The sequence below is a fragment of the Bubalus kerabau genome, chromosome 3, assembly GCF_029407905.1.
Source record: "Bubalus kerabau isolate K-KA32 ecotype Philippines breed swamp buffalo chromosome 3, PCC_UOA_SB_1v2, whole genome shotgun sequence".
In the NCBI taxonomy this organism is placed as follows: Eukaryota; Metazoa; Chordata; class Mammalia; order Artiodactyla; family Bovidae; genus Bubalus; species Bubalus kerabau.
In genome coordinates this window covers 161,258,318-161,271,324 of record NC_073626.1, presented here as the reverse complement: position 1 = coordinate 161,271,324, position 13,007 = coordinate 161,258,318, and the positions used below count along the sequence as shown (strand labels likewise).

General features: G+C 47.2%; 1 protein-coding gene across 6 annotated transcripts; it reads right to left on the bottom strand.

Moving 5' to 3' along the window:
- Position 1: 1 nt before the first annotated feature.
- On the bottom strand, positions 2 to 2,947 carry ZFAND2B (zinc finger AN1-type containing 2B). Of its 6 annotated transcripts, none has more exons than XM_055573535.1 (10): positions 2,835 to 2,947; positions 2,648 to 2,709; positions 2,291 to 2,385; positions 1,919 to 2,050; positions 1,638 to 1,789; positions 1,310 to 1,405; positions 1,174 to 1,234; positions 1,021 to 1,088; positions 634 to 706; positions 2 to 295 (listed from the first exon to the last, which is right to left on the bottom strand). In XM_055573535.1, the coding sequence occupies exons 2-10, from the start codon at positions 2,688 to 2,690 to the stop codon at positions 242 to 244; spliced, it is 774 nt and encodes a 257-aa protein (XP_055429510.1). In that variant the 5' UTR covers positions 2,691 to 2,709; positions 2,835 to 2,947; the 3' UTR covers positions 2 to 241. The 6 variants fall into 6 exon arrangements, with proteins under 6 accessions (XP_055429510.1, XP_055429512.1, XP_055429509.1 ...); XM_055573537.1 differs by having other exon boundaries at positions 2 to 399; positions 597 to 706; positions 2,636 to 2,709; positions 2,835 to 2,946; XM_055573534.1 differs by having other exon boundaries at positions 2 to 399; positions 2,636 to 2,709; positions 2,835 to 2,946.
- Positions 2,948 to 13,007: the final 10,060 nt, after the last annotated feature.

Sequence of the window (13,007 nt, the reverse complement as noted above, 5' to 3'; positions counted from 1 at the left end):
CTTTGTTGTCTTACAGACTGCCCATCCTTTATTGTTTCTAGCCCCCCTCCCTGCCCCCCTGTACATGGAGGGGAGCCCCAGTATATGGGGGATGACAAGATGCAGGGGGGCCGAGTGGGACCTGGCCAGGGAGCAGTTCAGAGCGGCTCACTCCCATGCAGCTGGAGCAGCCAGCAGAGCCCTCTGTAGGCTCAGCTCCACATGCTGTTTCTCCAGATGCTCCCTGGAGGTGGCCTCCACGTCACTCCTCTTCGTCTTCACTCTGGCTGCTCCGGGCCTCCTCTCCCTGTGGACCCTAGAGGTGCGAGGGCCACAGTCTTCCTCAGCTGAGCCTCCCTCCCCAAGCCCAGGACCCTAGCACAGGTTGCAGTTGGACGGCTTCAAGCTGCGGCTTTGAGCCTGGAGCAAGGGGAAGGGAAGGAGAGGAAGACAGGGTGCAACGTCAAGGAAATGAGGGACAGTCCTTACTGCAGAGCTCAGCATGCGCTATGACTGGAGTCATAAGGAAAACAAAAGGATAAACACCATCATAAACTCTACCACTTGGAAGAACACCCTCCCTGCCTTTCCCCCTACCCTGCAAACTCCTTACTTACTCCCAGCACAGGGCCCATCTCTACGCCGTCCTCATACCTGCTGCTGTTGGTATTCTGCCTCACTGGCTGATAGTGCTTGTGCTAAAGCTAAGTCTTCTTCCTCCTGAGAACTGGGAGGGAGGAACAGCTTAATTAGTATCTAAAATGTGAGCATCTCCTCTGTTAGGCATCACTGTGCTGAGCCCTTCTAAGTACTGTTTCAATTTTCACATGTGGGTTTTTACAGGATGTTGGTATTGTCCTCATTTTATTGAACATATTAAGACCCTAATGGGCCAAAGAACTTGTCCAAGGTCATATTGTTCAAAAACTGAATTTTGAGCCCAAGTTCCTATTATCCTGTATTGGATGACAGCAGTCCCACCTCCCTCCCTCCAAACTGAGCCTTCACCCACACCCCACCCTTTTATCAGTGAGTAGGTACCTTGGGACCTGGGGTTTGGTCTCTGCCAGGGACAGTTCCAGGGCTCGTTGCAGAGCCTCATCCTCACTCTGCAAAAGGAAAAATAAGACCAGGTGCCTTGGACTTCACTCTCTGTGGGTCTGCTTCTGTCCATCCAACCTCTGCCCCACTCACCAAGCCACTTTGCAAAGTAATCACTGGAGCGGCTGTCCGGGTTGGAGACTGAGTTTTGGCTCTATGGCAGATATTCAAGAGGCTCAGGTCAAAGATGCGAAGGGAAAAAAGGGGGAGGGGAAACAGGCAGGCCTACCTGCTGGTAGAGGAAGACGAAGGCAAGGTCTGGTTTGGGCTGGGGATGGTCTTTGTAGAAGAAGCCCGGGTTTGTGCTCTGGAGATAGCAGCCAGTCTGTAGGAAGAGACACTCTGGGCATGCCTCCGGGCACCTTCGGCTTACAAGTTCCTCCCACCCCTGATCCAGGAAGTCAGGAGGGGAGCTCCTCCAAAAGATCTGGAAAACATGCAATTGAAAAAGAAAGAAAAGACTCCCTAGCCAAAGGAGATAGGGTGAAGCTTCCCAACTGTTATGACAAAGGTTCATTCAGGTCCCAAAGGCAAGTAGAGAACTTGGTTGCAATTACCCTGCCCTACTGGTGGGGTGCCCCTCCCCAGAGCAATCATGATCCAGTGGGTGACGGTGCTTGATGCAGAAATTTCGGCCACAGCGATCACAGGTCAGTTTCATCATTTCCCGCTGCCGGCAGCCAGCGCGTTCACACTTATTGGTGAAGATCTGAGGTGGAGTAGGAAGGATTGTCTCTGCTGAGATCTCTGCTCCCTTTTCAGTCCTGTCCTAACAGCTGTGCAGAGTTCCAGGCGTTTGTAGTCCCAGGTGACCATGGTTGATCCCTCTAACACTTACCTTACGTTTTTGTTGAGCTGGATCTGAGCGACAGTCTCGGTCAATGTGCTCCCCAACAGCACGGTCAGGGGACTCCCCTCTGGCCACAGGAACAGGCACGTTACAGAGCGGGCATACAGGCACCTGGATATCCTATAGTTAGGGAGCAGGGTTCGGTCTGTGGCCTACTCCCAGTCCAGCCAGATCTCTGGTCCTGAGAGAATCCCCCTGAAAAAGCCTGGACATGCCCTCCATAAACGCAAAAGGAAATAATGTTCCCAGCACTGAGCCTCAAGAAGACAATAAAGGAGGGGAAATGTGAGGCAGAGGGCTTCCGGAGATTTTGCACGCATCCTCCACCCGCCCCCTTTCATCCTCAGACCGCCCCCTCACCTTTTGGTAAGCAGATCCACAGTGATGCTGGGCGTAGGCCACATGGTCTGCGCAGAAGATGCCCGAACAGGCATCGCACTTGAGCGGCAGAAAATCTGCAGGAAATGGGTCAGACTGCAGGTCCAGTGGGACCTCGACGTTCCTGCTCACTCAAGCCTTCCACTCAGGGGCAGGAAAACGCTGCCGTACTAGGAACCAACTGGACCCTGGCCCTACTCCACTATCTCCTACGCCACGCCCCAAGCTCGAGCCCCGCCCTCCTCGGGCACTGCCAGCCCAGGAGCCCGCCACTCCGCCCGGCCCCGCCTCTCGCGTGCTCCGCCCCTCACCCCTTCACCCGCTTACCCAAGCGCTTACAGCTCGGCTCCGAACAGTGAGCCCCAAGGTCCGGAAACTCCATCGCCGGGCCGGACGGGGACCTGCTGGGAGAGGACGCGATGCTGAGCTCCCCGAGGGCTCCAGCTCTGGGTCCAAATCGCGACCCCGTACTCTGGGGGGAACTCCTTGTCCCGCCCCTTCCTCCCCCCGACCCAGCCCGCTTTACCAGAGCGTCAGAGCCTCCCGGACCGCAGTTCTCACTCCTCCCTTGGCGCGCGCGGGCGCGTCACGTCATCGCGCAGGGCGGGCACGTCCCTCGCTGTCGGCGGGGGCGGGGCGCATCCCGGAAGAGCCGAGGCTCGCCCCTCCTGTTTTGCCAGGCGTCCGGGAGCTGGATGGTGTCTCCAGGGCTACCGAGTGGCCACGGGTGGGTTTGGCCTCGAAGGCGTTAGGGCGGGCGAAGACAAGGAGAGATTACATCTTCGAGGCTCATGTGGTTTGGGGTCTTTCACAGTTGGGTCCTTCGCCTGCTTCTCGGCACCCTCCCCCAGCCATTTAGTTCACAATCGCTGCTATACTACTCTACGAACTGAAAACACCCATGTTTTTGTGAGATACACATTTTTCATCAGAGCCGTAGCTCCTCCACGTTTGGTTTCGCTGTCCTTTGGTAAGACTTCTCTGACCCTCCTCAGTTTGAGCCCAGTGCATCTTTTGTGGTTTCCCGTCGTTCTTTTCTAGCATCCTATCACCTTATTGTAACCATCTCTTCTCTCACTCCCTCACTGCCCCCTTCCCACATAAATATAGTGGTAAGACGAACCATGTCTGCCTTCCCTTGAGTTGGGCCCAGCACCCAGTGCAGTGCCTGCAACTGTGAATCACCTGCTTTAAAATGCGGATTCCTGAGCTCCCGCCCCCTCCCCACCCCCGGAAGCACGGGAGAGAATTCAGACAGATTATCCATTTACTACAATTTGAAAAACACATGCCTGGAATATTCTGAATGCTTACTTAATGTTTCTTGAATGAAGCTAGAGAGTCGCTGGATTGGTGTCCTGCTTGACCCTAGGGAGCCCTAGGTTGAGACTTCCATTTCAACACATTTTCTCACATGCCTCTCTGGCCCTTCGTGCATGGGCTTGCTTGCCCTCAGTTCAGCTCAGTCGCTTAGTCGTGTCCAACTGTTCGAGACCCCATGAATCGCAGCGCACCAGGCCTCCCTGTCCACCAACTTCCTGAGTTCACTCAGACTCACGTCCATTGAGTCAGTGATCCCATCCAACCATCTCATCCTCTGTCGTCCCCTTCTCCTCCTGCCCCCAATCCCTCCCAACATCAGGGGCTTTTCCAATGAGTCAACTCTTCGCATGAGGTGGCCAAAGTACTGGAGTTTCAGCTTCAGCATCATTCCCTCCAAAGAAATCCCAGGGCTGATCTCCTTCAGAATGGATTGGTTGGATCTCCTTGCAGTCCAAGGGACTCTCAAGAGTCTTCTCCAACACCACAGTTCAAAAGCATCAATTCTTCGGCGCTCAGCCTTCTTCACAGCCCAACTCTCACATCCATACATGACCACAGGAAAAACCATAGCCTTGACTAGATGGACATTTGTTGGCAAAGTAATGTCTCTGCTTTTGAATGTGCTATCTAGGTTGGTCATAACTTTCCTTCCAAGGAGTAAGCATCTTTTAATTTCATGGCTGCAGTCACCATCTGCAGTGATTTTGGAGCCCCCAAAAATAAAGTCTGACACTGTTTCCACTGTTTCCCCATCTATTTCCCATGAAGTGATGGGACCAGATGCCATGATCTTCATTTTCTGAATGTTGAGCTTTAAGCCAACTTTTTCACTCTCCACTTTCACTATCCTCAAGAGGCTTTTTAGTTCCTCTTCACTTTCTGCCATAAGGGTGGTGTCATCTGCATATCTGAGGTTATTGCTATTTCTCCCGGCAATCTTGATTCCAGCTTGTGCTTCTTCCAGCCCAGCGTTTCTCATGATGTACTCTGCATATAAGTTAAATAACCAGGGTGATAATATACAGCCTTGACGTACTCCTTTTCCTATTTGGAACCAGTCTGTTGTTCCATGTCCAGTTCTAACTGTTGCTACCTGACCTGCATACAGATTTCTCAAGAGGCAGGCCAGGTGGTCTGGTATTCCCATGTCTTGAAGAATTTTCCACAGTTTATTGTGATCCACACAGTCAAAGGCTTTGGCATAGTCAATAAAGCAGAAATAGATGTTTTTCTGGAACTCTCTTGCTTTTTCCATGATCCAGCGGATGTTGGCAATTTGATCTCTGGTTCCTCTGCCTTTTCTAAAACCAGCTTGAACATCAGGAAGTTCACGGTTCATGTATTGCTGAGGCCTGGCTTGGAGAATTTTGAGCATTACTTTACTAGTGTGTGAGGTGAGTGCACTTGTGTGGTAGTTTGAGCATTCTTTGGCATTGCCTTTCTTTGGGATTGGAATGAAAACTGATCTTTTCCAGTCCTGTGGCCACTGCTGAGTTTTCCAAACATGCTGGCATATTGAGTGCAGCACTTTCATAGCATCATCTTTCAGGATTTGAAAGAGCTCAACTGGAATTCCATCACCTCCACTAGCTTTGTTCACAGTGATGCTTTCTAAGGCCCACTTGACTTCACATTCCAGGATGTCTGGCTCTAGGTCAGTGATCACACCATCGTGATTATCTGGGTCATGAAGATCTTTTTTGTACAGTTCTGTGTATTCTTGCCACCTCTTCTTAATATCTTCTGCTTCTGTTAGGTCCATACCATTTCTGTCCTTTATCGAGCCCATCTTTGCATACAATGTTCCCTTGGTATCTCTAATTTTCTTGAAGAGATCTCTAGTCTTTCCCATTCTGTTGTTTTCCTCTATTTCTTTGCATTGATCGCTGAGGAAGGCTTTCTTATCTCTTCTTGCTGTTCTTTGGAACTCTAATTCAGATGCTTATATCTTTCCTTTTCTCCTTTGCTTTTCGCTTCTCTTCTTTTCACAGCTAATTTGTAAGGCCTCCTCAGACAGCCATTTTGCTTTTTTGCATTTCTTTCCCATGGGGATGGTCTTGATCCCTGTCTCCTGTACAATGTCACAAACCTCATTCCATAGTTCATCAGGCACTCTATCAGATCTAGGCCCTTAAATCTATTTCTCACTTCCACTGTATAATCATAAGGGATTTGATTTAGGTCATACCTGAATGGTCTAGTGGTTTCCCCTACTTTCTTCAATTTAAATCTGAATTTGATAATAAGGAGTTCATGATCTGAGCCACAGTCAGCTCCTGGTCTTGTTTTTGTTGACTGTATAGAGCTTCTCCATCTTTGGCTGCAAAGAATATAATCAATCTGATTTCAGTGTTGACCATCTGGTGATGTCCATGTGTAGAGTCTTCTCTTGTGTTGTTGGAAGAGGGTGTATGTTATGACCAGTGCATTTTCTTGGCAAAATTCTATTTGTCTTTGCGCTGCTTCATTCCATATTCCAAGGCCAAATTTGCCTGTTACTCCAGGTGTTTCTTGATTTCCTACTTTTGCATTCCAGTCCCCTATAATGAAAAGGACATCTTTTTTGGGGTGTTAGTTCTAAAAGGTCTTGTAGGTCTTCATAGAACCGTTCAACTGCAGCTTCTCCAGTGTTACTGGTTGGGGCATAGACTTGGATTACTGTGATATTGAATGGTTTGCCTTGGAAACAAACAGATCATTCTGTCATTTTTGAGATTGCATCCAAGTACTGCATTTTGGACTCTTTTGTTGACCATGATGGCTACTCCATTTCTTCTGAAGGATTCCTGCCCGAAGTAGTAGATATAATGGTCATCTGAGTTAAATTCACCCATTCCAGTCCATTTGAGTTTGCTGATTCCTAGAATGTTGACATTCACTCTTGCCATCTCTTGTTTAACCACTTCCAATTTGCCTTGATTCATGGACCTGACATTCCAGGTTACTATGCAATATTGCTCTTTACAGCATCGGACCTTGCTTCTATCACCAGTCACATCCACAGCTGGGTATTGTTTTTGCTTTGGCTCCATCCCTTCATTCTTTCTGGAGTTATTTCTCCTCTGATCTCCAATAGCATATTGGGCCCCTACTGACCTGGGGAGTTCCTCTTTCAGTATCCTATCATTTTGCCTTTTCATACTGTTCATGGGGTTCTCAAGGCAAGAATACTGAAGTGGTTTGCCATTCCCTTCTCCAGTGGACCGTATTCTGTCGGATCTCTCCACCATGAACCGCCCATCTTGGGTTGCCCTAAGGGCATGGCTTAGTTTCATTGAGTTAGACAAGGCTATGGTCCTAGTGTGATTAGATTGACTAATTTTCTGTGAGTATGGTTTCAGTGTGTCTGCCCTCTGATGCCCTCTTGCAACACCTACCATCTTACTTGGGTTTCTCTTACCTTGGGCGTGGAGTATCTCTTCATGGCTGCTCCAGCAAAGCACAGCTGCTGCTCCTTACCTTGGACGAGGGGTATCTCCTCACCTCCACCCTTCCTGACCTTCAAAGTGGGATAGCTCCTCTAGGCCCTCCTGCACCTGTGCAGCCACTGCTCCTTGGTCGTGGGGTTGGTCCTCCCGGCCGCCCCTGACCTAGCTTCCCATAAATTGGGGCATGGAGATAAGTAAACAGATGAAATGCTTAGAGTTGAAAATGTCCTCCAAAATGGAGAGAGAACCAGCTACAACTGAGAGAGGCAGCTTTCTTCTCTTCTCCCTCTCTCCCTCCAGCTTTTGGTTTTGTTTCCCTCTGTGTCTGCTGCTTACATCCTTACAGCTCTAAGGCTACTGGATGGAGAAGGCAATGGCACCCCACCCAGTACTCTTGCCTGGAAAATCCCATGGATGGAGGAGCCTGGTAGGCTGCAGTCCATGGGGTCACTAAGAGTCGGACACGACTGAGCGACTTCACTTTCACTTTTCACTTGCATGCATTGGAGAAGGAAATGGCAGCCCACTCCAGTGTTCTTGCCTGGAGAATCCCAGGGATGGGGGAGCCTGGTGGGCTGCTGTCTATGCAGTCACACAGAGTCGGACACGACTGAAGTGACTTAGCAGCAGCAGCAGCAGCAAGGCTACTGGAAATTAAAATCATTTTTTCCTTGTTCCTCAAGCAGAAGGCCTAATTTCAGCTCCTACTGTGCCCATTTGCCTTGACTTGGATCATCCGCCAAGCTCTGACCTGTGGCCTGGGGTCAGGGTATGTGATGTTCTGATGTGCCAGGTCTGAGCCTCATGTTTGGGGGAAGGGAGTCAGCAACACTAAAGTGAAAATTACCAAACTGGCTTGGACAATCCTAGAAAACCCAAGAGAGTCCATTCAATTCCTTCCTTCATTCAACAATATACTGAGTATCCTCCCATGTGCTTGTCACCGGATGACATAGGCAAAGACTAGGAAGTACTAGGCAAGACGGCAGTGCATTTCAGGTACACCCATTCTGGCATTGACAAGGCAAAACCTGAAGGGTAAGTAGATGTTGGCTAGGTGAAGGCCAAGGGAGAAAGGAAGGAGGTGGAAGTAGGTGCGATTTCAAGCAGAGGAATCAGCAGGGAGAAAGACCTGGAGATAAGAGAGAACAAGATCCTTTAGATAAAACTTTTAAAAAGCTGATAACATCAGGATCTTAGAGTGTAAGAAACAGCTTGGCAGGAGATAAAGCTGGAGAGTTAGCAGGGGTAAAATCTCCTCAGATCATGGAGGCCACATTAGTTGTTGAGAATTTTAACATAAACATAATATCAGCTTCCCTTGTGACTCAGTGCTAAAAAATCTGCCTGCAATATGGCAGACTCAGGTTCGATCCCTGGGTCAGGAATATCCCCTGGAGAAGGAAATTGCAAGCCACTCCAGTATTCTTGCCTGGAAAATCCCATGGACAGAGGAGCCTGGCGGGCTATAGTCCTTGGGGTCACAAGAACTGAAGAACAACAAATGAACTATAGATAGCTTTAAGAAGGAGAGTAATACGATCAGATTTGTATTTTGGGAAAGTCACTCTGGCTTCAGAGTGGAGAACAGATTGGTAGACGGGAGGCTAGGCTGAAGGCTGTTGCTATAATAGAAGCAAGAGATAATGATGGCCTGAACTAGGTGGGATGATACTTAGAATTAATGAAAGCTCAGTATAGAACTTAGATGTGAGATAGATATTTTAAAATAAGTAACTTTCAGGACTTCCCTGGTGATCCAGTGGTTAAGGCTTTGTCTTCCAATGTAGAGGGTGTGGGTTCAATCCCTGGTCGCGAAGCTAAGCTCCCACGTGTCTTGGGGCCATAAAAGTCGAAACTTAAAACAGAAGCAATATTGTAACAAATTCAATAAAGACTTTAAAAATGGTCCACATCAAAAATCTTTAAGTAGCTTTCCAGTGTATCACTGAGAAGATAAAATGGTTAAAAAAAAAAAAAAAGAAAAGAACTCTTTGGACTTTCCTGGTGGCACAGTAGATAAGAATCTGCCAGCCAGTGCAGGGGACATGGGTTCAATCCCTCCTCGGGGAAGATTCCACATGCCACAGGGCAACTAATTCTGAGCGCAATAACTACTGAGCCCATGCTCTAGAGCCCATGAGCCGCAATTACTGAGCCCTCGCCTAGAGCCCGTGCTCCACAGCAAGAGAAGCCACAAGGAGAAGCCTGTGCACCACAGCAAAAAGTAGCCCCTACTTGCTGCAACTAGAGAAAGCCCATGCAAAGCAACAAAGACCCACAATAACCAAAATAAAAATAAATAAATAAATGATTATAAAAAAGAAAAAAAATTTTTGGCCACACTACACGGATTATAGGATCTTAGTGCCCCAACAAGGAATTGAGCCCCAGCCCTTGACATTGAGATCAAGTCTTTCAGGGAAATTCTGGCAGCTTCCTCTTAAATCCATCCTCACCCCTGGGGTAGGCTCTGGGCAGCAGTGTTTCTGCCAAAGATGACTGGTCTGGGAGTGGTCATCTGACCCACACTGGGTATCTGAGTTTGTGTTCCCCAGAAGCATAACCTGAAACAAGGATTTCGATGCAGATAATTCATATAGGAGATAATCCTAGCCAGAGTAAGAGAGTAGGGAAGAGGGAGACAGGGAAGGAAGGAAAACCAACGAAGAGTTATTGAACTGGTTACTACTGTGTTTCCCAGTTCCACTGGGAACCCTCAGAGAAGGCATATAAAATATGCCTCAGAATCATCCTTCTAAAAGACAGAAGGATGGGCTGACTCCTGTCTTCAAGTTGAAAGTTTCTCTAGGAGATGATAGCTCCTCCATATTCACCTGGCACAGTGAACCTGTACCTATGTGCAAGCTGATTCAAGCTTATTGAAGTATGAGGGATTTGGGGGAAATCCTGGAGGCAGAAATTCTGAATCTGGCTTGGCTTGAAAGTGGGAAGCCATCAGGACTCATAGGAGCTGTCCACAGTGACATCTGAAGTCCAAGATGCACCAAGCAGGCAAGGCACCAGGGGCATCTGCTATATTTGAACAATCAGATTCCTTCCTGGGAATTTGAAATAAAGGCCAGAAGAATCAGTATTCATAAAGCCATTGGATCTGTAGCATATAAGCTATGGGCTTGCCATCTGCCTTACTACCATACTGTCATACTGACTGAGGGACAGGGAGGGATTGTTATCTACCATCCTCTGACTGATGGAACACAGTCCCATAAAAAGAGACTGGTCTTGTAGCTTACACACAGGGTTTTAAGTCATATCACTACCTGACTCTTGCCTCCTCCCAAAGTCTACACTGCCCGACAAAACTATGGCTAACTGCCATTATTGCATTAGTTTAACATTGTCCCTTTTAAGATGGTTATAAGTTATCTCCATCAAAGTCAAAGTGAAGTCGTTCAGTCGTGTCCGACTCTTTGCCACCCCATGGACACCAGGCTCCTCTGTCCATGGGATTTTCTAGGCAAGAGTACTGGAGTGGGTTGCCATCTCCTTAGATTCAGGGTATTTCTCAAGGCACTATCACACTCTCTGGTCATACCATGAAGTGAGGCTGTTGATGTGTGGGAGACTCTTGATCCAGCTATGCACCTGTCATGGGGATTCAACTTTCAGCCTAGGCCCTTTAGAAAAGACAGTTGTTGAAGAGCTTGTTGTTTGTGAGTTCCAAGACTCCAAATCTGTGAAATCCAGCAACAGTTCTGATAGATACAAGCTTATGAAATTGCTAAGACTTGACAATTTTTTTTTTTACCAAAACAATTACATGTGGTTTAATCTATTAATAAGCAGCACATGTCACAGGCACCAATTATTTTTCCTCTGACTTTCTATCTAATCCTCACCCTGCAGGGTTTTGGAGCCCAGATAAGAAGACAAATTAGCACTGTGAGGGTATGGTGTGCAGTCTAGAGACTTCCTGGTGGTTCAGCAATTAAGACACTGTGCTTCCAATGCAGTGGGTGCAGTTTTGATCCTTGGTTAGGGAACTAAGATCCCACATGCTGCCCAGTGCAGTCAAAAAAAAAAAAAGTCCACACGCCTTAAAATCTGATGTGTCAAATGTCTGTGTACCTTCAGTTCAGTCACTCACTCGTGTCCAACTCTTTGCGACCCCATGGACTGCAGCATGCCAGGTTTCCCTGTCCATCACCAACTCCCGGAGCTTGCTCAAACTCATGTCCATCGAGTTGGCTATGCCATCCAACCATCTCATCCTCTGTCATCCCCTTTTCTTCCTGCCTTCTATCTTTCCCAACATCAGGGTCTTTTCCAATGAGTCAGCTCTTCGCATCAGGTAGCCAAAGTATTGGAGCTTCAGCTTCAGCATCAGTCCCTCCAATGAATATTCAGGACTGATTTTCTTTAGGATTGATTGATTTGATCTCCTTGCAGTCCAAGGGACTCTCAAGAGTCTTCTCCAATACCACAGTTCAAAAGCATCAATTCTTTGGCAGTGAGCTTTCTTTATGGTCCATATGTGACTACTGGAAAATCCATAGCTTTGACTAGATGGACCTTTGTTAGCAAAGTAATGTCTCTGCTTTTTAATAAGTCTGTATAACTTAGCTCTTCAAACTTGTACTGTTTTCTGCTAACAGTGTATAAAGAGAGCATATTGGTTAGGATATAGGTTAAGCTGCCATAACAGGGACTCAAAAATAGTGGCATAAAGAAGAAAGAAGTTTAATTTCTTCCTTATGTAATTATACAGGGCTGGCTGGTATGACACCACCTGTCAGGGACTTGGACACCTCCTATTTTGTTGCATCACCATCCCTAAGGTGTTGCCTTTGTCTACGTGGTCCCAAATGAGTCCTTGTTCTAGGCAGCAGAATGAGGGAGAAGAAAAAGAAGGCATCTCCTCCATCCTCTCCCTGGACCCCGTCCCCCACTATTTGAAGGTATGACACTGATTTTGCCTACATCATTTCTGTGACCCTAGTATAGCCCAGCACTTAGTCACATGATCATACTTAGCTCCAGAGAGACTGGGAAAGGTAGTCTTTAGCTGGGTGGCCATGTTCCCAGATAAAATTTCAATTATGTCAGTTAAGGAGAACAGATATTTGGGAGACAACTAGTGTCAAAAAAGCGGGGGAGGGGGGAAGGGTGACTTTTATGATATTTGAGCCATCCTGAGCTTGAAATAATGAAGCAGATAGTGAAAAACAGGTATACAATAGCCAAAAGGCATTTCTCTCAGCTCAGGGGGTTTGAGGACAAGAACAACAAGACCAAGCAGTGCTTGGTCAGTCTTCAGTTGTAGGCTACACAACTAAAAAGTCATTCCCCAGTTCCCTCCTTGAGAACAAAACTCTGATTTTAATCATCCTTTTCCAAGCAGTTGTGTTTCACATGGGTCCCTTTCCTGCTCCCATGAGGAGTCTTAAATGGTCTAAGTCAATATTTTTCAAACTTTTAAACCATTGCTCATAATAAGAACTACATTTTATAACCTAACACACACACACACCTAATATCTTATGTGCTTGATATACTTTGACATTCTGTTATATTTCATTTTTAAAAAATTTTAGTTGCCAAATACTACATTGATTTCCATCTACCATCCCATAAGCATCTGAATACAGAGTTCCAAAGAATAGCAAGGAGAGATAAGAAAGCCTTCCTCAGTGATCAATGCAAAGAAATAGAGGAAAACAACAGAATGGGAAAGACTAGAGATCTCTTCAAGAAAATTAGAGATACCAAGGGAATCTTTCATGCAAAGATGGGCTCGATAAAGGACAGAAATGGTATGGACCTAACAGAAGCAGAAGATATTAAGAAGAGATGGCAAGAATACACAGAATAACTGTACAAAAAAGATCTTCACGACCCAGATAATCACGATGGTGTGATCACTGACCTAGAGCCAGACATCCTGGAATGTGAAGTCAAGTGGGCCTTCGAAAGCATCACTACGA